The sequence below is a fragment of the Dromiciops gliroides genome, chromosome 2 (genome assembly GCF_019393635.1).
Source record: "Dromiciops gliroides isolate mDroGli1 chromosome 2, mDroGli1.pri, whole genome shotgun sequence".
Lineage (NCBI taxonomy): Eukaryota > Metazoa > Chordata > Mammalia > Microbiotheria > Microbiotheriidae > Dromiciops > Dromiciops gliroides.
In genome coordinates, this window is record NC_057862.1 from 388,225,651 (window position 1) to 388,247,925 (window position 22,275).

Below are 22,275 nucleotides of genomic sequence, written 5' to 3' on the forward strand. Positions count from 1 at the left end.
GACCAGAGGTTCTTTACCTTGTTTGCAAAGAACATGGGACCCCCCTGTGAGTCTGGTGAAGCCTATGGTACCCCTTCCCAGAATTGTATTTTAAATGCATAAGATAAATCTATCTTATTGAAAGTTATCAAAATATTTTTTTAAAAGATTGCAGACCCCCAGTTAAGAACCGCTCCTTGGGGCAGCTAGGTGGTGCAGTGGATAAAGCACCTGCCCTGGTTTCAAGAGGCCCTGAATTCAAATCTGTCCTCACACACTTGACACTTACTAGCTGTGTGACCCATGGCAAGTCACTTAACCTTCATTGCCCCACAAATAATTTTTTATAAAAGAGAGAGAACTGCTCCATTAGACTATGAGTTCCCTGAGGGCTGGCAGCTAGATGGACAGAATACTGGACTTGGAGTCAGAAAGACCTAAATTCAAATCCTTCTTCAGACAGTTCCTGGCTACATGACCCTTGGCAAATCACTTCACCTCAGCCTGACTCAGTTTCCTCATATGTAAAATGGGGATAATAATAGAACATACCTCATATGGTTGTTGAGAGGATCAATGAGATAATCATAAAGTGCTCCGCAAACTTTAAAATGCTATATAAGCAAGAGGAAACGCGAGTCGGGCCGGCGGCGCAGAGTAAGCGAGCGAGCGCGCGTGACTGCGGGTTGAGCTGACCTGACCATGGGGGACGTCGAGAAGGGCAAGAAGATCTTCGTGCAGAAGTGTGCCCAGTGCCACACCGTGGAGAGCGGGGGCAAGCACAAGACCGGCCCCAACCTGAGCGGGCTCTTCGGCCGCAAGACCGGCCAGGCCCCGGGCTTCTCCTACACCGACGCCAACAAGAACAAAGGCATCACCTGGACCGAAGACACGCTGATGGAGTACCTGGAGAACCCCAAGAAGTACATCCCCGGCACGAAGATGATCTTCGCCGGCATGAAGAAGAAGACCGAGAGAGCCGACTTGATAGCCTACCTTAAGCAGGCCACCAAGGAGTAACCCTGGTCTGCTGCCTTATTTATTCTAGTCGGAGGTCTCTCCTTTTTTTACATGTACCATAACGACCCTATTTAAATTGGTTTCATTAACCTGAGAATTTTGATCATGAATGGCTGTTAAAAAACCTTGTTCAGCAGTCCTAATAAAGGAATTATGTAGATTAGGAAAAAAAAATGCTATATAAGCATTAGCTGTTATTAGTACCTCTTCCCCTGTATAGTAACAACAACAATAATGATAACAGCTAGCACTTATATTGCATTTGAGTTTGCAAATATGATCTCATTTGATCCCCACAGAACCCCTGTGAGGTAGGGGCTCTTATTATCCACATTTTACAGCTGAGAAAACCAAGGCAGACAGAGGTAAAGTGATTCAAACAACAGGGACTCAGAAGGGATTGCTGGATCCGGGAGGGCAGTAAATTTGGACAAAAACTTGCTTACTGCAGTGGTATTAAACTCAAGTAGAAACAGGGGCCATTAATCTATACATAAGGATCCCTGCAGGCCACCTGTTGACTTAGTTTTATTTATTTATTTATTTATTTATTTATTTTTGGCGGGGCAATGAGGGTTAGCACCCAGGGTCACACAGCTAATGTCAAGTGTCTGAGGCCAGATTTGAACTCAGGTCCTCCTGAATCCAGGACCAGTGCTTTATCTACTGGGCCACCTAGCTGCTCCCTTGACTTAGTTTTGGGTTTTTTTTGTTTTTTGGGGGGTTAAGTGACTTGCCTGGGGTCCCAGAGCTAGTAAGTGTCAAGTGTCCGAGGCGGTATTTGAACTCAGGTACTCCTGAATCCAAAGCTGGTGCTTTATCCACTGCGCCACCTAGCTGCCCCCTCCCGTGACTTAGTTTTTTTTTTTTTGCAGGGCAATTGGGGTTAAGTGACTTGCCCAGGGTCACACAGCTAGTAAGTGTTAAGTGTCTGAGGCCGGATTTGAACTCAGGTCCTCCTGAATCCAGGGTCAGTGCTTTAACCACTGCGCCATCTAGCTGCCCCGTGACTTAGTTTTAAAAGGTAGTATTGTCTGTATTTTATTGTACTTTTATTTATTTTGTTAAATATTTCCCAGTTATATTTTAATCCGGTTTGAACCACACTCAGGAGTGTTACAGGTGGCATGCAGCCCATAAGCCTCATGCTTGACACCTCTAGGGCAGATGATGCCCAAAGCAGAGATATGTGAAGACCCAACTGAATCCAACCAGCATTTTCATCCACACACACAGAGTGTCTTTTTTCTCAGGATTTTCATTTATTGACCAAACATACTCACCTGGTTTCAGGAAATTAAGGTTTGAGAGAGTCACTGTGAAACCCATGGCTGGGATGGGGTGGAGGACACAGGGTACAATACAGCCCAGTCAAAAGGTCAAGGCAGGGGAGAAAGGAGGAAGAAGGGGAAGTCCTGGGACACAGATGGGCTCATCTCTCCAACACAGTTGGGGAAATAACAAATACTGATTGGCTCTGTCTGGGGCTCTCCTTGGAGATAGGGATGAAGGGGGGAAGGAATTATTATTTTTTCCTGACAGCTTCCAGGACTTTGGAGAGTCCTGGGGGGAATGGTTAGTCCTCTGTTTGCCTGATAGATGCTGGGTTTACTAATAAGAACACTCAAGTCCCACAGGGCCAACCCAGAGAGACATCATAGGGACCTTAGAGTGGTTATGTAGTCAAACTCCTTATTTTACAGAGAAGGAAACTGAGGCTCAGAAAGGAGAATCAAGCTGCCCAAGTGTGCACTCTGTCTCTGTCTGTCTCTGTCTCTGTCTTTCTCTCTGTCTCTCTGTCTCTGTCTCTCTCTGTCTCTGTCTGTCTGTCTGTTTCTCTCTCTCTCCCCTTCTCTCTGTCTCTCTGTCTCAGTCTCTCTGTCTCTGTCTCTCTCTGTCTCTGTCTCTCTCTGTCTCTCTGTCTCTCTCTCTCTCATCTTCATAGCTAGGAAAGCTAATAGAAAATCAGAGATTGCCCCTGGGTGGGGAGTTCCCTCACAGCTCATAGCTAATGCCCCCAACATCTCAGGCGCAGTCCTGGTGCCCAGTAAGTTACAGTAGAAGGGTTGGCATCCTGATAGCAGAGTCCCAGGGCCAGAGTTGCAGGAGGTGGACAGCAGAGGAGCAGCACTGTAGACCCTGCTCTCTCCCTGCAGGGCAGGCAGGAGAAGGAGGAAGGGCCCACGGAATGAGCAGCTTGGATGTGCTGGGCACTTCATCATCTATGTCCTGGGCATCAGGAGGAGAAGTCCCAGAAAAGGTCCCTCAGGGAATGTAGAGGGCCACTATGACGTAGATGACCCAGCTGGTAGACACAAAGACCCCAAAGAGCAGACTGAAGAGCACCAAGGAGCGGGCTTTCTTGGACGCCTGTTCTGCCTGAGCCAGGTCTCCCCGGTTCAGAGCTGCGCGGGTCTGGGGCACGGAGGGAGGAAGAAGGCCGTGGTGAGGACGGCTATTGTTTCTAGGATACCCAGCTTTCTTTCCCCTCCCCGACCTTTCACTGGCCCCCAGGGCTGGGGAGCCCTTCTGGGGCAGGACAGGAGAAGGAAGAGCACTCCTGGCACTGTCGGGGGCCCAGTCCCCTCCCTCTGAAGTCCCCCCTGGCATCACCCTGGCTGTGGGCCAGCCTACCTCATGAGAGTAGACAATGGCGATGACCCCAGTGATCAGGCAGCAGAAGAGGGTTACCAACACAGACTCTACCATGTAATCCTTAGGCAGGGACCTCCGGTCCATGGCAGCCGCCATGTTGTTCATGGAGCTGTTGTACTGCAACAGAGAACACAGACTGAGGATGGGGCTAAAGGGGCCCTGAAGAAGGAAGAGACTCCAGGGATAACCCTGTCCAGTCCCCAGCCTCAGTGCGGGTCAAGTACGTTTTTGTTTGTTTGTTTTGGGGTTTTTGCGGGGCAATGAGGGTTAAGTGACTTGCCCAGGGTCACACAGCTAGTGTCAAGTGTCTGAGGTCACATTTGAACTCAGGTCCTCCTGAATCCAGGGCGGTGCTCTATCCACTGCACCATCTAGCTGCCCCAGATCAAGTACATTTTATTTATTTTTTATTTTTTTAGTGAGGCAATTGGGGTTAAGTGACTTGCCCAGGGTCACACAGCTAGTAAATGTTAAGTGTCTGAGGCCGAATTTGAACTCAGGTCCTCCTGACTCCAGAGCCGGTGCTCTATCCACTGCACCCCCTAGCTGCCCCAGATCAAGTAGATTTTAAAGATGGGGCAAATGGAGGCCAAGAAGTTAAATGATTTGTCCAAGGTCACAAAGCTAGTAAGTAGGAGGAGGACCAAACTCCAGGCCTCCTGAAGCAACTAGTGTAGAATTCTTTTTCACTCCAACACAACACACAGTATCCTCCCTATCCAACCAATATGGTAACCCCTTCCAATGTGGTAACAGGGAAAGAACAATTAATTTTTAGATCAATCGAGATAATGTGTTTTTTTTTAAGTGCACAGTAGGGACAGCTAGGTGGCGCAGTGGACAGAGCACCAGCCCTGGATTCAGGAGGACCTGAGTTCAAATCCAGCCTCAGACACTTGACACTAGCTGTGTGACCCCGGCAAGTCACTTAACCCCAATTGCCTCACCAAAAAAAAAAAAAAGAAAGAAAGAAAAGTACACAGTAATTGGAATATAGCAGGCACTACAAAAATGCTTACTTTCTTCCCTCCCCTCCCCTCAGAGCCAGGAGAGTGGGATGCCAGTACCTGACCCTGGCAGTTACTATCTGTGACCTTGGATAAGTCATTTCTCTATTTTCCTCGTCTGCAAAATGAGGGATAGGATCCCCTTCTAAGGCAAGACCTGCTGAGCCCAATGACAGGCCAGGCCTTGGTGAAATGTGCCCAGGGGCTCAGTCCCTTGAGTTCTCTGCCCACCCTGGAAAATGGTCCATAGACTAAGTTCCCCTTAACCACCGCCCCAGGCTCGGGGCTGTGGGAAGAGGCTCGCTCTCAAACTAATCCCGCTACGTGGGGGACTGATCTACTTTAGACTAGAGGACAGAGACTGCACTGCCGTGCTACGTACGATGGTGTAGGGGAACGCTCCGGAAGGCAGGTTTGGGGACGGGTACATCGACTGGGTTGAAGACGCTGGTGGGTAGAGGGGCGTTGGGGAGGGTCCTGCTGGATACAAAGGTGTGGCTGACGGCGCTGGCGGGTACAGAGGCTGCGGCGAAGGCCCTGGCTGATACAGGATGGGCATTTGCCCGGAGAAGCCCGACGGGAAGGGAGGGTAGAGCACATGAACGGCCTTGGGGTCCGGCGGGGTGTAGGGGGGCGGCTCTCCCACAAAGCCGATGCCTGCTGCACATTTGGGCATCTGCCCGTTCTCGTCAGCGGGCTTGGGCTGGGGAGGACTCAGGTAGGATGAGGCTGCGCCGTCGTTCCAGGATGCCAGGTTGGGCAGCGGCGGCTGCGGTTCCGAAGCTGGCTCTCTGTTCTCTCCACTAGCCCTGGGGGCGCTGCCCCCCTCCGCCGCCTCTGCCGCAGCATCCACAGCGTTGTCACCTGTGTCAGCGAGCTCATGGCTGGGACGTGCATCCGAGGAAGGAACGGTGCTGCTGCCTCGGGCTTCTGGGCCTTTAAAGGAATAACGGCCACATGAGACAAACCCACATATCCCATACCTGAGCCCAACAATATAGAGCTGAGTTTGGAAAGAAAGCGCCAGGCACTGGCTGGAGGAGCTGCCGTTATCTCCTTTCCCTCACAGCAGCTGCTTTGATGACTCCTTCCAACTCCCAGAATCAGAGAACAGGGTGCAGGAGCTGGAAAGGAACCTAGAACCTAGAACCTCAGCACCCAGCCTCTCTTCATTCTACAAATAAGGAAACAGAGCCTGCGAGAGTGAAATAACCCAGCCGAGTCACACCGGCAGTGAGGCTCAGAGCCCGGGTGTGAACGCAGGTCTGGAAGCAAACCCCGAACTCTTCCCACTACGCTATGCCTACTCATTAGTGGTCAGGCTGCTGAAGCGACCTTCCTGAAGCACAGGTCGGCCCACTGATCGATTGATTTATCCTATTCATCCTATTTAGCTTGTTTGTACCTAGGTTTGCTTGTCTCCATTATATTTTTCTATTGTATTTGCCTTATGCTTTTATATTACATGTTTCTCGGTATCCCTAGCAGTTAGCACAGAGCCTGGCACATAGTAGGTAGGTGCTTTAAATAAAACGCTTATCGATCAGTTGGCTAACGGTTCTTCCCTTTGCTTCCCTTCCCCACCCCCCACTATCCCTGTCGCTCCCGATTTTCTCCAGGATCAAGTAGAAAATCCTCGGGTTGGCATTCAAAGCCCTTTCTAACCTGCCCCCTACCTCTGCAATCATCTTGCACTGTGCACCCCGAGGTGTACGCTGAGATCAGGAAACAAGGGCCTCCTGGCTGTTCCTCCAACCCCATTTCCCAGCTCCCGGCATTCTCTCTGGCCATCCCCAGGCCTGGAATGCTCTCTCTCCTCGTGTCCTCCTGGTTTCTTTCCAGTTCCAGCTAAGACCTCTATAGGAAACCTTTCCAATGCCTTAATGCTAATTAATTCCCCTGTTGATTATTTCCAATGTATCTATGATTTCTAATGTATCCTGTATACGGCTTATTTGCATAACAGGGTTTCCTTGCTTGCCTCTCCCCCATCCCTCTAAAGTTCCTAGAACAGGGATTATCACTTCCCTCCCTCTAGGTCCCCTGTGTTTAGCCTAGTGCCTGGCACGGACTAGCGAGACTAACCTGGCTTCACAGTGCCTGGTATATAATATGGCAAGTGCTTAATAAATGCATACAGATGGATTAATAAATGCTGTCGATTGATTCACTGACCTCAGCAGGGCCCTGCCTTTGGGTGCTCTCTCATTTCAGTGGTGCCTGGGCCCCACTAGGAGCCGGCTCTCCCTCCTGTACCATTACCATGGGGCTCAACAAATGTGGGCTGGGTGCCTGCCTCTTCTGTGCTGGTCGCCCTCACTCTACCCCACACCCCAGTTATCATAACAAACTGCAGCTCCCCCCCTCTTTCCTGCCTCACCCCGGCAAATACCAGGTCTGATCAGGTGCAGATAAGGTTAGGGAAAGTAAATAAATGTCCAAGCACGGGCTGATAGGGGATATCTTCTGAAAGCTTTTGGAGCCTCAGGTTTCTCCCAAGAGAGCCCCAGACTCACCTGATCTTACGTCAGGAGCCAACAAGGCTCCCAGGATCAGGCTGGGGCCGGCCCTCTAAGAAAACAGCAGTGGGGGCAGGGGTAGAGGGGGACATTCAGCCCATGATTTGGACCCCTTTCTAAGAGGGGAGCCTGAACTACCAGAGGCTCCTGTCAGGGAACCCTGACCGAAGGCAACTGAAGACCTTGGGGGGGCGTGCAGATGAGAGGGTGAAAAGCATCTGGATTTTTTCACCCCCAGTCCCTCCCCACCCCCATCTCTGGCTCTCAGCAAGCCTCCATCTCCTCCAGATCAAGGCCGCTGACAAGGCTGGGCTTCTCTCTCCAGCAAAGTGAGCCTTGCCCCAGGGAGGTCCCCCCACCCCACCCTCAGCAGGGAGTGTATGGAGGAAAGGGCCACCAGTCTCTATGCTTGTCCTCTCTCTCCCAATCTTTTCTCTTTCTCCAGTTCCTTCCTTGTCCCCTTTCTCTTTCTCTTCCTCCTCCTCCTCTGTTTCTCTGTCTCTCACTCTTTGCCACTCATATTTCTTCCATTCTGAGGCATTTATTAAGTGCCTACTATGTGCAGTGTATTCTGCAAGGTTCAAGAGGAAATGATGAACTAAGAACTTCTCTTGCCATGTCTATGCCCAGCAACTTTTCCTTTGGCACGGTGACTGGAAGAGGGAGAGGGAGAGAACAGACCCCAGCTGTGGTCACTTGCTGGCCTCTGCTTTGCCCTCTGCCCTTCTCTAAAGAGGTCAGGGGAGCGGAGGGCACCAAGGCTTCCCGCTGCCACCCTGGTCTGTCTTTGTTCACACAGAGGCACACACACACAGAGCACCCCCCCCCATCTCTGACCCTGATGGGAGAAAAAGGGCCCTCTTTCATAAGGTAAATTACGTTGCCAGGGTAACCACTAATGTGGTGCTGAGGTGAAGGGTAAGAACAGGATTGGGGTTGCATCCAACCCTCACCATAGGACTCAGCCCATTGCCGACCCCCCCCATAATTAGTTGTCCCAAGACTCCCTGGGGAGATAGCTGAGTTCTCACCTCTGCTCTTCTGTTGGCCATTACCACCTGGCACTGGTTGATCTCACACTAAAATCCCAAGGTCTCTCCCCACTTAGAGGCCATTGAAAGCTCGATAGGCTTGGGGTGAGAAAGAATGGGGTTGCAATCCTGTCTCAGACATATTATTAGCTGGGTCATCCTCAGGACCTCCACCTGAAGTCTATGATTGTATGATACTGTTTAGAGATGCCAAGGCACTCCAGTCCACTTCTTCTCTCCTTTCCCCCCTCTACCCAGCGGCCCCAGTAAACATTCTTCCTTCTCTGTGTTGGTTGTTGATTGGCAGACTGATAGCAATCAGATCCACCTGGGGTCCTTGGAGTCTGGTTTGGGATGAAGGTGCCTCCTCTCCTCACCTTGGAAGGGGCAGGATGATAGACCCTCCATAAGTCCCTCAGGAGCCACAAGCCACTTTTCTCCTCTCCTCCTCCTGCACTCTTTTCCTCCTCCTCTACTCCTTCCACCTCCTCTTCCTTCTCATCCACTCCTTTCTCCTCCTCCTCTACTCCCTCCTCCTCCACTTTCTCCCTCCTCCTCCTCCTCCTCTACTCCCTCCTCCTCCACTTTCTCCCTCCTCCTCCTCCTCTACTCCTTCCTCCTCCTCCTCTACTCCCTCCTCCTCCACTTTCTCCCTCCTCCTCCTCCTCCTCTACTCCTTCCCCCTCCTCTTCCTTCTCATCCATTCCTTTCTCCTCCTCCTGTCCTACTTCCTCCTCCTCTATTCCTTCCTCCTCCTCCTCCTCTACTCCCTCCTCCTCCACTTTCTCCCTCCTCCTCCTCTACTCCCTCCTCCTCCACTTTCTCCCTCCTCCTCCTCCTCTACTCCTTCCTCCTCCTCCACTCCTTCCTCCTCCTCCTCTCCTTCCTCCTCCCCCCACCATGGAACCCCAGGGGTGTGGAGGATCCCCTACCTGGCTCCATGGGGAATGATCCTTTTGGGCTGGCCAGGGGGCTAGGCTGCCCAGGCCACAGGTGCTCCTTCTCTCTGCTCGCTGCCCAGTGCCCAGAGCCTGCTCTCACCCTGGCTCAGTTGTCTGAGCAGTGACTGTCCCACCCCGAGGGTCCTCTTTCCTTGCTGGGCTCCAGTTTCCTGTTGCTCCACTTTACTCTGTTAATAATTGATAGCCCTGTTTGCAGGCGGCTGTGTCAACAAGGAGCTCCTCATTGGGGCCCCTCCGTACCGGTTTTTTCCATGCCCAAGGACCCCACTCTGCTGGAAAGCAGAGCTTGGCAAAACTGATGGGCCCTGCCTGAAGGGAACTCTGGCCAGAGACTGACACCTCCCTCCTCTGGGGCCCAGGGCAGGGGGAAGCAATGCCTCTAACCTTTGATCTGCAAACAGCCGAGGCAGCCAAATCATACTCAATAGACACTCCAGAGGGTCCCAAGGTGACAGATTATCACTGTGCCACTTACCGGCTGGGGGGAGCCAAGGAAGGCAAGTCCCTTCTGAGGTTTCAATGACTCCTTTGCTTGGGCCTTCTGGGAAGCTGGGGAAGAACTTAGAGGGAGGGTCCGAAGCTCCCTTGGGGGTCACAAAGGAGACTTGCCACTCAGATGCTGCATGTGCTGTGGTGCTCAGTACCGTTGGACATCGTATTGGAGTTCAATCAATCAATGTTAGATATATATTTGGTGCTTCCAGAATGCTTCCTGAAATGAACTGATTTTTAAAAAGAAAACTGCCTGGCATCCAGTAGTACATCAAAGGAATGGGGAGGACAGAGAGAAAGCTCAAGGGAAGGGGGAGAGATGAGAGGAGGAAAAGCCTGGCTTCAAGGTTAGGGAGTCCTTCTCCTGTCCTTGAACAAGTTGCAACCTTGCTGAGCCTCAGTTTTCTCATCTAGAAAATGGGGGTAATAATAATGATCATGCCTGCAGAGTTATGGTGAAGAAAGTCTTTTTTTGTTTTTGCAGGGAAATCGCTAATAAGTGTTGTGTCTCAGGTAGGATTTGAACTCATGTCCTCCTGACTCCAGGGCTAACACCTAGCTGCCCCTTGGGTGCATTATTTTCTTCCCAATCAACAGTGTCTATACTTGGCTATCTGGTCTTTTTTTAGTCTAGACCCTTTGGGTTGATCTAATTTTCCACATGGTTTGCGTGGGAGGTTCATTTTAAGAGAGTTCCTCCGATTCTTTGCAATCAGCAGCAGTAAGAGCTTCCTGTTTGCTTTGTGGCATGGGGCAGGAGGGCCTGGATTATAGGGGCATGGGAGAGACCTTAGGAGGATCAGCAGAATTCTCCTGACTATGATGTTCATAGGGGCAGCTGGGTGGCCCAATGGATAGTGCCGGGCCAGAAGTCAGGAAAACTCATCTTCATAAATTCAAATCTGGCCTGAGAGAGACAATTATAAGTTGTGTGACCCTGGGCAAGTCACTTAACCTTGTTGGCCTCAGTTTCCTCATCTTTAAAATGAGCTGGAGGGGCAGCTAGGTGGAGCAGGGGATAGAGCACCGGCCCTGGAGTCAGGAGTACCTGAGTTCAAATCCGACCTCAGACACTTAACGCTTACTAGCTGTGTGACCCTGGGCAAGTCACTTAACCCCAATTGCCTCACCAAAAAAACCAAAAAAACAAAAAAGAATCAGATATAACTGAAAATGACTGAACAACAAATATGATGTTCATGGGTAGATGGTAGAAAAGACAGTGAGGTACTGTAGAAAGAACACTGGTTTAAGAGTCAGAATTCAAATCTTGCACCTGACAATTACTACCTACATAACCATGGACAAGTGACTAGGCCTCAGTTTCTTTATCTGTAAAATGACAGGGTTGGACTAGATGGTCTCTGAGGTCCCTCCGAGCTCTAAAACTATAATCTCATGACTAAAAAAGAAGGATCAGCATAAGAAAAAAAAAAAGAATCCTCAGATGACTGTAGGGCATTTTAGACTTTTATTAACCAGAATAGTGAGTTGAAAAAGGCCTTATCTTAATTATAACAGTATCTGCTCCAGATACCTACCACAGGGCTTTGCATATAGTGAATACTAAATAATGCACAGGTCTGACCCCATCATTATCCTGCTAAGTAGAAACTCATCAGCTTTTCGAGTTGAGGTTTCCCCCATCTATCCTTCCAGCCTTATTTCACATTATTCCTCATCATGGACTCTAAGTTCCAACCAAATTGGACTAGTCACTGTTCAGAGATCTCATTGTACCCCCTCTGACCTTTGGTGCATTCTTTCATTCAGGCTATTTCTCCTTTACCTCTCAGCTTGGTGAGATTCTTCCTTCAAGGCTGACTCAGATGCCATCTCTTCCTCAAAGGTTTCCTTAATCTCCCCAATCAAAAATGACCCCTTAGAATAAGCCCTGGATTTATACCTGACTTTGATACTTGCTATCTGTGTAGACTTGGGCAATTGGCAGGATTCCCAGAGATGATGTCTTCCAGATGCCCCTGGATGAATGATGTTATATTGATTGATCAAACCTCAATACACTGCAGAGCTTCCTGGAAGAGACCTGGAAGTGTGCGCTTTCCTTCCACTTGGGAGAGACCAAATGGATGAAGCATGTCTTTTGCACAGATTTCAATGTGAATCTGAATGGATACTTAGCAGAACTTGTCCAACAGTCTGTATATCTGGGACAGATAATGAAGCTGGACAATGAGCTGGGTTTACATTTAGAGGGGAAGAGGTTGGATTGCTTTTGGAAAATTGCAAAGCTTGTTTATTGACCCTAAGCTTCCCATAACAGTAAACACTTATCTTTTTGTTTTTTTGTTTCTTTCCTTTTTTTTTTCAGGGCAATGGGGGTTAAGTGACTTGCCCAGGGTCACACAGCTAGTAAGTGTCAAGTGTCTGAGGTCGGATTTGAACTCAGGTCCTCCTGAATCCAGGGCCAGTGCTTTAATCACTGCGCCGCCTAGCTGCCCCTAACACTTATCTGTTTAATATAAATTCTTCAATATAGTATATAGTAGTAGTGCATGGAAGCACTATTACTATTATTACGACTGCTACTACTGTTGTTATTATTGTTCAGTTGTATTTGACCCTTGGTGACCTCATTTGGATTTTCTTGACAAAGATACAGGAATTATTTGCATTTCCTTCTCCAGCTCATTTTACAGATGAGGAAACTGAGGTAAACAGGGTGAAGTGACTTGCCCAGGGTCATACAACTAGTAAATTTGAACTCAGGTCAGGCCCATCCTTCTATCTATTACAGCACCTAGCTGCCTGCTTCTCCTCCTCCTCCTCTTCCTCCTATCACCACCACCACCTACTAAACAAAGACTGCTACATGGCACATCAAATAGGGCACTGGACCTGGAATCAGGAAAACCTGAGTTCAAGTTTGGCCTCAGATACTAGTTGTGTGACCCTGGGCACATAACCTCTGTCTCAGTTTCCTCATTTGTGAAATGGGATTGACTAATGGCAAAATGAGCACCTCCTTCCCAGGGCTGTTATGAGGCTCAAATAAGAGAATATTTGTAGAGAGTGCTTAGCACAGTCTCCCTCCCCTACTACTTAGAATTTATCCGGTACAAAGCACTTTACAAATATTATCTCATCCTCACAACAACTCTGGGAGGTAAGTGCTTTATTATCTCCATTTTGCAGATGAGGATACTGAGGCAAAAAAAAAAGTTAAATGACTTACCCAGGGTCACACAGCTTGTAAGAGTCTGAGGTTGGATTTGAACTCAGGACTATTATCAATACAAGTCCTACATTTCATCCACTTTTCCACCTAGGTGCTAATTAGACATGAGGTCATACAGGAGGAAAGGAAATGAGCAAAGGAGGTAGATAGCATCCTAGATAGCTAGCCAGACTGCTCCATGAAAGTCCTCCTTCTAGATTGAGGGGGGAAGGAGGGAGGGAGAAATCAAAGAAGGCCTTCGACACATTGGGGGAACCAGGTAGGGTGAATTTTATATTTTATTTTATTTTTAGGTAATGGAATTAAGTGACGTTCCTACGGTCACATAGCTTGTGAGTGTCTGAGGTCAAATCTGAACTCAGGTCCTCTGACTCCAAGACCGGGACTCTATCCCTTGGCCACTTAGGTGGCCCGGGGGGGGGGGGGGCGGGGTGTGTGTGTGTGAAATTTTAGGAGGACACGAGTCTCACAGGATGGGCAGATGGTAGGCATTCCCTAGAGAGAACTCCTGAATCATCAACAGCACAAATCCATTTGAGTATTTGAGAGGGAACACCCTTGAAAGAAACTTTAGAGAATTGCCAGAGGAGTAAAAAGTCTGTGACTTGCCCAGAGTCACAGAGTTAGTTAATGATGCCCTTGGACGCAGGTTTTCCGGATTAGGGATCTGCTCTTTGGATTTTACAGATTTGTGTACCGCGCCCTAACTCGATCAAACTGTTAAAGGCAGGGATTGGCTGTTGTTGTTTGTTGTTGTTTTAATTTCTCTATCTATTGAAATGGGGAGAGGTTTGCCTCTGTTTATCTTCGGCCCCACACCAGGGAGTGGTTATGTTGACTCACATTGGCTCCCCATCCCCAGAGCATACTATAATTTCACCTATGATAAGTTTCTTAGGAACACGGGTATCTTGGGAGAGCAGCTCAGGTTGGGAGCACCTCCAGAGGCCAACGCTTTTCTAATGTAAATATTTAGGATGAGTGAGTGCCGGGGTAAATCGTTTTGCTCTCTTCTAAAAGCTGCCTACCTTTCAAGTTAGGGAAGGAGTAACAGTAACTCTAAAACTACCCCGCCCGCTCCCCAGGAAAGGCTGACGGCTAGGGAAAGGGACATTTAATCATTTCGAGCATGCGCTCTCCCCTCGGGCCTTAGGCGACTACAACTCCCGCGTCGCTCCGCGGCGCCGTGGGGACCCCTTGGCAACTAGAACCCGCGCGTGGTGTCCGCTGGGAGTTGTAGTCTCGGGGGCTGCCTCTGACCTCTGTTAAGGGGGCGGTCGGGCCGGCTAGCGCTGGGGGCGGGGGGGGGGAAGCTGATGCGGGGAAGTGGAGCTGGCCATGGCCTCGGCTAGCGACGGCAGCGGCGGTGGCGGCGGCGGGGCGGCCGCTGCGGAGCCGGAGCGCCCCCACCAGCGGCCCTTCCTCATTGGGGTGAGCGGCGGCACGGCCAGCGGAAAGGTGAGAACTCGGAGCGGGGGTCTTGCCTTGGAGGGAAAGGAGGGAGCCCTCTTCGGGAGGCGGGGAGCCGGTCCCGCGCCCTGCAGTGGAGCCCATCGGGGGCCCGCGGCATGACCCGCGGGGTGAGCCGGAGACGGGAGAGTCAGTGGGCCGGAGAGCGGGGGCAGCGGCTGGGCCCAGCGGCGGTAGAGGGGTCTGCCCGACCCCCCCCCCCCCGCATATCCCCCGCAGGAAGGCGGGGCTCTGTGGGCAGTCCCGCGTCCCCACCTGTAACCAGCCCGGGCTTGGCTCTGGGCGCCGGGGCTCGCCGGGGGGCTGGGAGAGGCCTCGGCCGGCCCATTCGAAGGGGCTTGAGGCGGGGGTCCTCCCGGCTTTCCCCAGTCCACAGTATGTGAGAAGATTATGGAACTACTGGGCCAGCATGAAGTGGACCACCGGCAGCGGAAGCTGGTCATCCTGAGCCAGGACAGGTTCTATAAGGTCCTGACCGCCGAGCAGAAGGCTAAAGCACTGAAGGGCCAGTACAACTTTGACCACCCAGGTAGATCTGGAAACCTCTGCGGGGCGTGGGAAGCGGGAGAGAAGGGGTGGGACGACGGGGAAAGCGCAGCAACTACAATTCACGGCGCAGATAGACTTTTTAATTTACAGAGCACCTTCTTACCAGCAGCCTGTGAGGTAGGTAGTATGCATACTGTCCCCATTTGACAGATGAGCCTCCTCTGAGAGCTTGGCCTGCTCAGTCACATCACTAGTAAGTGGCCGAGTCAGGACTCAAACCCAGGTCTTTGAATGGAACTCGTGATTGTTCCACCGTTCCAGTCTCTCTTCCTCCCTCTCCCCCCCCCCCCCCCCCCCGCCTCTCCTGTGCTCTTTCCCTACCCCTTTCCTCTTCCCTTCCCCTTCTCCCCCTCCCCATTTCTTTCTCTCTTTGCTTTGGTCTGATACATCCTGGGGAGACTGAGGTGGCTCTGTGAACCTAAACTCCCACAACAAAGTGGGCGGCATCATGTTAAGCTGGGGCCCTTTTCAGAGCTGTCTGGGCCGTGGAGGGTGGACTCTTAACTGAAGCCAATTAGAACGGCTGTTCCATGAGGACACCAACTCCTCCAGGCCTTCAATCAGGATCCCTGTGAAGCAAGCACTGAAATGTCAGTCTTTTCCCCTCAGCATGTTTCCTTCCAGAGACCCATTATACAAAAATAGGTTCTTTCAAACTTCCCTTTCATTCCCCTATTAGTCCTGACAGTAGAGGTCTCAGAAACTTAGTAGCCAATCTAAAGAACTGCAGGAGTTAATGTGTCCACAGTAGCCAGTGAGGAGCCCTGAGATCCCAGCTCCTCAGTGGGAAATCAAGAGCCAGGTAAACAGAGAAGCCTGATGTTGTAGTCATTAGATCAAGGTGATGCTTGGACTACTCTTAACTTTGGTGGCTGTCCCACCATCTTCCTCAGTCCTTCTCTAGAAAAAGAAACATTACCCTAGTACACTTGTCCTTAAAATGACTCTGTCCTAGAAAGAGCATAGTCCTTGCCTGCCTCCTAGAAAGAACTTGGAGAATGCCAAATCACTGCCTTGCACATAGTAGGCCCTTACTGTCATTTTCTTGTTGAGAACCAACTTCTTGGTGGAGATACAGTTTAGATACCAGTTACTGCCAGATAGCTATCTTTATGAACTTGTTCATCTTGTGGCTTGCAAAATTTTAAAAGGTTATATACCTGCTAGATGTTAATTATATTTCATTCACTCTGTACAGTGTTTGATGCTCTGTAATTACCAGTTGATTTAAGAAAAAACAAACCTGCCACCAGCTAGCTATAGGCCATACCCATGGCAACAGAATCTTATCTTTATGTACAAGACCTATATGAGAATAGTCTTGCCTTTTGTTCCATCTCTGCAGATGCTTTTGATAATGATTTGATGCACATGACCCTGAAACACATTGTGGAGGGCAAAACCGTTGAGGTCCCGACCTATGATTTTGTGACCCATTCAAGGTAAGCAGATGGTTTCTGGGAGGGCAGAGGAAGGGCTGTGCACTTCAAGCCCGTTAGCTCTTCCTCTCAGGTGCTTACAGCAAGGACTTCCCCGCAGCAGGCCCTGCCCCCAGTCGGTTTCTGTGGACTCTTCGTGATCTGCCCCTTCCAAGGATTCAGTGCCCCCAGGACCGAAGCTGGTTGTACAGACTGCCCCGGTGACCCTCTCTCTCCTGCAGTGTCCCATTTCCTCGCCTCTGCCTCGCAGGTTACTGGAGACAACTGTGGTTTACCCTGCGGATGTGGTTCTGTTTGAGGGCATTTTGGTATTCTATAGTCAAGAGATCCGGGACATGTTTCATCTTCGACTCTTTGTTGACACCGACTCAGATGTGAGGCTCTCTCGTCGAGGTAAGGGGGAATGCAGGCTTTCTTGAACTCTGACCTTGGACAATTACACAGGATGGTTTAAGGATTAAATCGTTACTATTTCAGTTCTCCGAGATATGAACCGTGGGAGGGACTTGGAACAGATCCTAACACAGTACACCACCTTTGTCAAACCTGCGTTTGAGGAATTCTGCCTGCCGGTACCACCTTTGAATTTGTTAGAGTTTTTTTAAATGACTTTTACATCATAGATTCAGTAATCCCCTTCAAATAGTTGTGTGTTGTCCAGTTTCAGAAGGATGTTGAATATTAGATGAAATCTTGCTTTTATGTAAGGAAAGATACATGTAATTTATATGTAGGGTAGTTTTATGTATAGTTTATATGTAGGGAAGGATTTATGTAAAATTTTTATATATGGAGGAATTTATGTGCAGGGAAGGATTTATATGTACTTTACATGTCAGGAAGCATTTATATGGAGGGAAGAGTTTAGTTGGCTTTATATCAAATCCCCTAAATAATAATTTCTCCATACTGATTCTGGCCAAGCCTCTGAGGTGCCCAACTACTTTGAATAATAAAGGGATTATTAGCTTTTTAGTAAACTTTTTAAATGTCAAAACTAACAGTACTCTAGCACTGCTCACTAGTTTAGAAGCATTGAGAAAAAGGAGGTGATTGGAAAACCTTTTTTTTCCCCTCTAGATGCGTGACTTCATCAGTATTGGCAGCTAAGAGTAAAGAATCCTTCCCCTCAAATATGGTCCCTATTTCTACAAATAAGTGTTAAAGAATTTCTTGAGGGCACTAAGAGGTTAAGTGGACTTGCCTAGGATTGCAGAACCTTTAAAATGTACAGCCCTATGTAATCTTATGCTTAGATTTTCTGTTTCCAGAAATTAATTTGGCATCAATAATTTAGCAGTTCCAGACTTTTCTAATCACATAAACATGCTTAATGAGTCTACCCATTAATATTAAGGGTTCAGTTGGCCACAACTGGCCAGGTTGTATGAGCAAAAAGCAGCTGTCATACCATGTGTTGCTCATGATGCCATGAGACTTCATCCTATAGTGAAGCTCACTTCTTTTCTGTGGCCACACAAGTATTCATATTTGCCTCTCAGCTCCTTGTAGGGTCAGAAGTGATTGGTTGGATCAAAATGGAAGAATGTCATGGATGGCTAGGAGGTGAATCTGGAACCTTTCTATCCTATTTGGTTCACCTTTGCCTGAAGCTGGGTCTGTAGTAGAGAGATGAGCCATATAGGTTATTTTTCACAAGAAACATCCTCAACAATGGAAATGATAGAAAGCCATTGAAAAACAAGGTTGTTTCTTTTGGCTTCCTACACCTGTTCAACTCGACTCATTCTGTCTGGGCAACTCACACGAATTACCCTATCCATTCTGGAGGCCAGTGAGACAAACATCTCCAACCCCTCTCACTGTGTGCCCCAACCCGACATCTCAGGTTCAGAGTAGGGTGAATTCCACTGAAAATTGCAATACTAGGAAAAATTGCTTAAGAGAACTGTTATTTTGTCTTGCAGACTAAGAAATACGCTGATGTGATTATTCCTCGAGGGGTTGACAACATGGGTAAGATGTCTGACCTAACTTATTTCTCTGAGTGCCTGTAATTTCTATTTTCAGGATGCATTTTGGCCATAATTCTTAAATGTAGTTTGATACAAACTCCCCAGATTTAAGGGCCTTAGGGCTTGCACACTTTTCTTGTATCTTCTATTTGTTAGTTTTGTATCTACTTTAAAATGACATTTTAAAACTTAAAAAAATCAGAAAGGAATTATTACTTAGTACTAGAGTGTTTTAACTAGATTTCCTTACAGATATTAACATAAAGGCATGAGAGAAAGTGCCAAGCGTGTGGATTTTAAAAAGCTCACTTATTGATTCTTATTGTTTTTATCTACTGGGGTTTGACACCAGTCCATTGCTTTTGAGTGCAAAGAGCTATGTTTCAGTGAGTAATTATTGGTTATAAATTGAAGCAGGCAGCACAGTTTCCTAAGACAACCACTGGGTGTCAATTAAGTTCAATGAGCTAATAAGACCACTCATTTCCTTTGGCTTGATTGAGGCAAGGGAATTAGAATGATTTTTGCTTCCCATTTCCACTTCCTGGTTCTCTCCCTACTTCTATCATTCATTAACCTCTCTTCCTTTGAAATTAATGCTATTCCTATCTACCAGTAACCAATTAAAACCCTGGTAGCTCTTGTCTACAGACTCCCAGTTACTCTTTTTCATTCCTCAATGTGTTCCACATGTGGCTCACAATCCCACGGCCCCCCCAAGTCTTATCCACATACTAGAGCACTTCAGCATACATACAGACTCCTTCAAATACCCTACTGCTCACTTCCCATGAGCTCCTCTTCCACTTAGTCACACACAGACTGTCACACCCTTGATGTTTCTATCATTTGAAAATGTGCCACCTCCACGTTCCCTTATCTGACCAGGTTCTGCTTCTGGTCTGGGCCTCGATCCCCAAACCCTCAACCCCTCAGTCCCCAGACCATCCCCCCAGCACTGGCCACTCCTCTTTTTCACTCAGAGCCCAATACACTTCCTCTTTTTGGAATCCCCTGCCCTCTTACCTCTCACTGATCATGCCATGCCAAGCCTCAGCCTTGGAAGAGTCCCACCATTTGCTGCCCTCACTCCTATGCACACGTTGCTGAACAAAGGTGGAGAAAATCATGCAACCATCCCGACTATCCACTACAAATGTTTGCTACACAACCTCGACTGGGCCCTTACTGCTGCTAGGCAGTCCTTCTACTTCATGAGCCTTATCAGCTCATCCCCTTGTCCACAATGGCTCTTCCAAACCTGTTCATCCTTTCTCAAACTTCCCATGGCTCCCCACTCTCCACAACCCTGCCTATTTTACAGGAAAAAACTGAAGCCATTCACTGTGAGCTTCCTCTTCTCTCTCCCTCATATCCTGTTACTCATAAGCCTTTACCATCTCACATGAAGTGGCCTTACTCCTTACCAAGGCTAACCCCTCTGCCTGTTCAAACGATCCCATTCTATCCTATCTCCTCTAGCAGACTGTCCTGTCCTATCCCCCCCCACGCGCACACACACACTCTCTCACTTGAGTCTCTCCTCTATCAGCTCATGTCCTATTCCCTACTAACATGCTCATATCTCCTCCCCTCTGAAAAAATCCTCATGTGATCCTCCATCACTGCTAACTATCATCTTCTATCTCTTCCCTTTGTAATGAAAGTCCTTGAAAAAGCCATTGCATTCTCAGCTCTCACTCTCTTCTTAACCTCTTATGATCTGGCTTTCAACCAATGATCTTATTGGCCAAATCCAGCCACCAACCTCCATCTTCCTTCTCCTTGGGCTCTCTGCAGCCTTTGACACTGTTGATCACTCTCTCCTCCTTGATATTCCCTTCTCTCTAAATGTTGAGGCTACCACTCTCTCCAGGTTCTCCTTACCTGGCTATAGCTGGTGGGTCTGCCTGCACCATCACTCCAATCCATTCTCCATTCAGCCACCAAAATTAATCTTCCTAAAACACAGGCCTGATTAAGTCACCACTAAGACCCATTCAGTAAACTCCAGTGGCTCCCGACTGCAGAAGCAAATATAAAATGCGGTTTGTCATTTAAAGCCCTTCCTAACCCATCCCCCTCCTATTTTTCCAGTCTTATACCTTACTCCCAGCCACATATTCTTTGTGACACTCATAGTGACACTCCATTTCTTTGCTCCAGGCATTTTTCTCTGGCTATTCCCCATATCTGGAATGTACTGACCTCACCCCCTCCCCCCATCATCTCTACCTACTAACCACCCTGGCTTCCTTTAAGTCCCAGCTAAAACCTCATCTTTAAAGAGAGCCTTTTCCAACCCCTCTTAATTCTGTTAATCATTTCCTATTTATCCTGTACAAAGCTTGTTTGCATATCAGGGCAGGGAGGGGACTGTTCCTCTCTTTGTATCCTTGCCTTGCACACAGTAGGCACTCAATAAATGTTATCAATGCTGTCTCTGGAGAATCCGGGCCACACTTGTACTCGTCTTTTGCAGTTGCCATCAACCTGATCGTACAGCATATTCAGGACATTCTGAATGGTGACATCTGCAAGTGGCAACGGGGAGTTCCAAATGGGCGGAGCTACAAGAGGACATTTCCGGAGCCTGGAGACCCTGCCGTTGTTCTGACTTCTGGTAAACGGTCCCACCTGGAGTCTAGCAGCAGACCTCACTGAGGAGCTAGAGCCTGTTAATTGGCCTATAGGGCAGATCTTCCTTGATGATATCTGTATAATGAATAGGTCTGGAGTTACCTTTTTTTTTCTTTTAAAAAAAACAACCAAAAACCTCATGCCCTAAGCCCTTTAGAAATACTCTTTCTTTTAGCATTTGTTACAAAATGATTCTAAGATGAAATTATTTAACCATTTACGAATAGAAAAATGTCAATTTTATTCAATCCTAAATGTGGGAAATACTAAAAGGACCTTCTTGATGTTTTTAATCTTCCATGTATTTAGGAGGTTTCTGAAATCTCTTTGGGCCACCTGAAAAACGCCCAACACCTGCATGAGTGAACCTACTATGCTTGCTCCCAGAAGTAATGCTAGTAACCCAGTATAAAAATAAATTGGGGGGTCTGGGTCCTGGTATTGTGGCTGGTATGACCTTAACATAAACCATTTCTCTTCTTTCCTATTGGGTTATACACAGGGCTATAAACAGAGGTAGGAATGCTGATAAGCACTTTAGAAAAACTATTATTAGATAAAAAAGGAAAGCATCTCCTGCTTTTTAATGTGCTTATAGAGGACCTAAAGGATTACATTTGCTTGACAAGTTACTGCAGAATCAAGATTTGCCATTATAGAAGTCAAATAGTTCTGATGTTTTGTGTGGTTTTGACTTGAATGGAGCTATACAATGCCCAAGCAACCAGCTCCACCTGAGGCTGTTGACTCTGTTCATATATACCTGGAAATTGCCAAGTTAAGGCTTACCTGGCCTGGGATCCAGGACATATGCAGCCTACCGCCAAACAGTTCAAATTATTACTCATTGCCATGTTGGGTGCATGCTTTCCTTAGAGCTAAATTATGCAGTGGAATGTAGGGGTTCAAAATGAATGTTGTTGCACAGAGCAGCCCTTCAGTTGCTGTATCACTTATATATGGCCTAGCACTGAACTGCATATGAGAAAATGTTTTGGTCTATATGGTTCTATGTAATCTTTCCTCCTAACTAGTGTCGATTCTCTCTATATAATATATATGTACATTATATATATATAATAAATATCTATACATATAGAAAAGCTGTTTTATAATCAATCTCATGTATAGCCACTTATGCTTTTCTTCTATCAGGCATAAATCATTATAGTTATGAGATACACAAGGCAGGGAACTTTGTTTCAGGTCCTTTGGTTTTCTAAACTGTAATTATATAAAATCTTTGTCATGCTTAATGTATTCTTTTGGGACTAATAAATACCAAATAGTAGTGTTCATTTGTCTCTAAAATTTTTTTTTATGTGTAAACATAAATC

At 47.9% G+C, this 22,275-nt stretch overlaps 3 protein-coding genes across 3 annotated transcripts; 2 read left to right on the plus strand and 1 right to left on the minus strand.

Moving 5' to 3' along the window:
- The first annotated feature begins 648 nt into the window (after positions 1–648).
- Positions 649–1,173, plus strand: LOC122744704 (cytochrome c). Its single transcript, XM_043990340.1, has one exon. It carries the CDS (start codon positions 682–684, stop codon positions 997–999), a length of 318 nt encoding a protein of 105 aa, XP_043846275.1. The 5' UTR covers positions 649–681; the 3' UTR covers positions 1,000–1,173.
- Positions 1,174–2,239: 1,066 nt separating this feature from the next.
- PRRT1B (proline rich transmembrane protein 1B) lies at positions 2,240–9,445 on the minus strand. The gene is made up of 4 exons (XM_043981376.1): positions 9,144–9,445; positions 5,044–5,597; positions 3,634–3,771; positions 2,240–3,414 (listed from the first exon to the last, which is right to left on the minus strand). The coding sequence occupies exons 1-4, from the start codon at positions 9,151–9,153 to the stop codon at positions 3,265–3,267; spliced, it is 852 nt and encodes a 283-aa protein (XP_043837311.1). The 5' UTR covers positions 9,154–9,445; the 3' UTR covers positions 2,240–3,264.
- Positions 9,446–14,181: 4,736 nt separating this feature from the next.
- On the plus strand, positions 14,182–22,236 carry UCK1 (uridine-cytidine kinase 1). Its single transcript, XM_043983383.1, has 7 exons — positions 14,182–14,322; positions 14,704–14,863; positions 16,229–16,325; positions 16,573–16,715; positions 16,800–16,894; positions 18,251–18,299; positions 20,781–22,236. Exons 1-7 carry the CDS (start codon positions 14,203–14,205, stop codon positions 20,960–20,962), a joined length of 846 nt encoding a protein of 281 aa, XP_043839318.1. The 5' UTR covers positions 14,182–14,202; the 3' UTR covers positions 20,963–22,236.
- The last annotated feature ends 39 nt before the right edge of the window (positions 22,237–22,275 follow it).

Bases quoted from the DNA above. Each gene is read 5' to 3' on its own strand.
- LOC122744704 (XM_043990340.1), top strand. From the start codon at position 682: ATGGGGGACGTCGAGAAGGGCAAGAAGATCTTCGTGCAGAAGTGTGCC.
- UCK1 (XM_043983383.1), top strand. From the start codon at position 14,203: ATGGCCTCGGCTAGCGACGGCAGCGGCGGTGGCGGCGGCGGGGCGGCC. The intron at 14,864-16,228 runs GTAGATCTGGAA...CCATCTCTGCAG, and splicing joins GTACAACTTTGACCACCCAG to ATGCTTTTGATAATGATTTG. The intron at 18,300-20,780 runs GTAAGATGTCTG...CGTCTTTTGCAG, and splicing joins TCGAGGGGTTGACAACATGG to TTGCCATCAACCTGATCGTA.
- PRRT1B (XM_043981376.1), bottom strand. The intron at 3,772-5,043 runs GTACGTAGCACG...TCTCTGTTGCAG, and splicing joins GAGCGTTCCCCTACACCATC to TACAACAGCTCCATGAACAA. The intron at 3,415-3,633 runs GTAGGCTGGCCC...TCCGTGCCCCAG, and splicing joins CCATTGTCTACTCTCATGAG to ACCCGCGCAGCTCTGAACCG.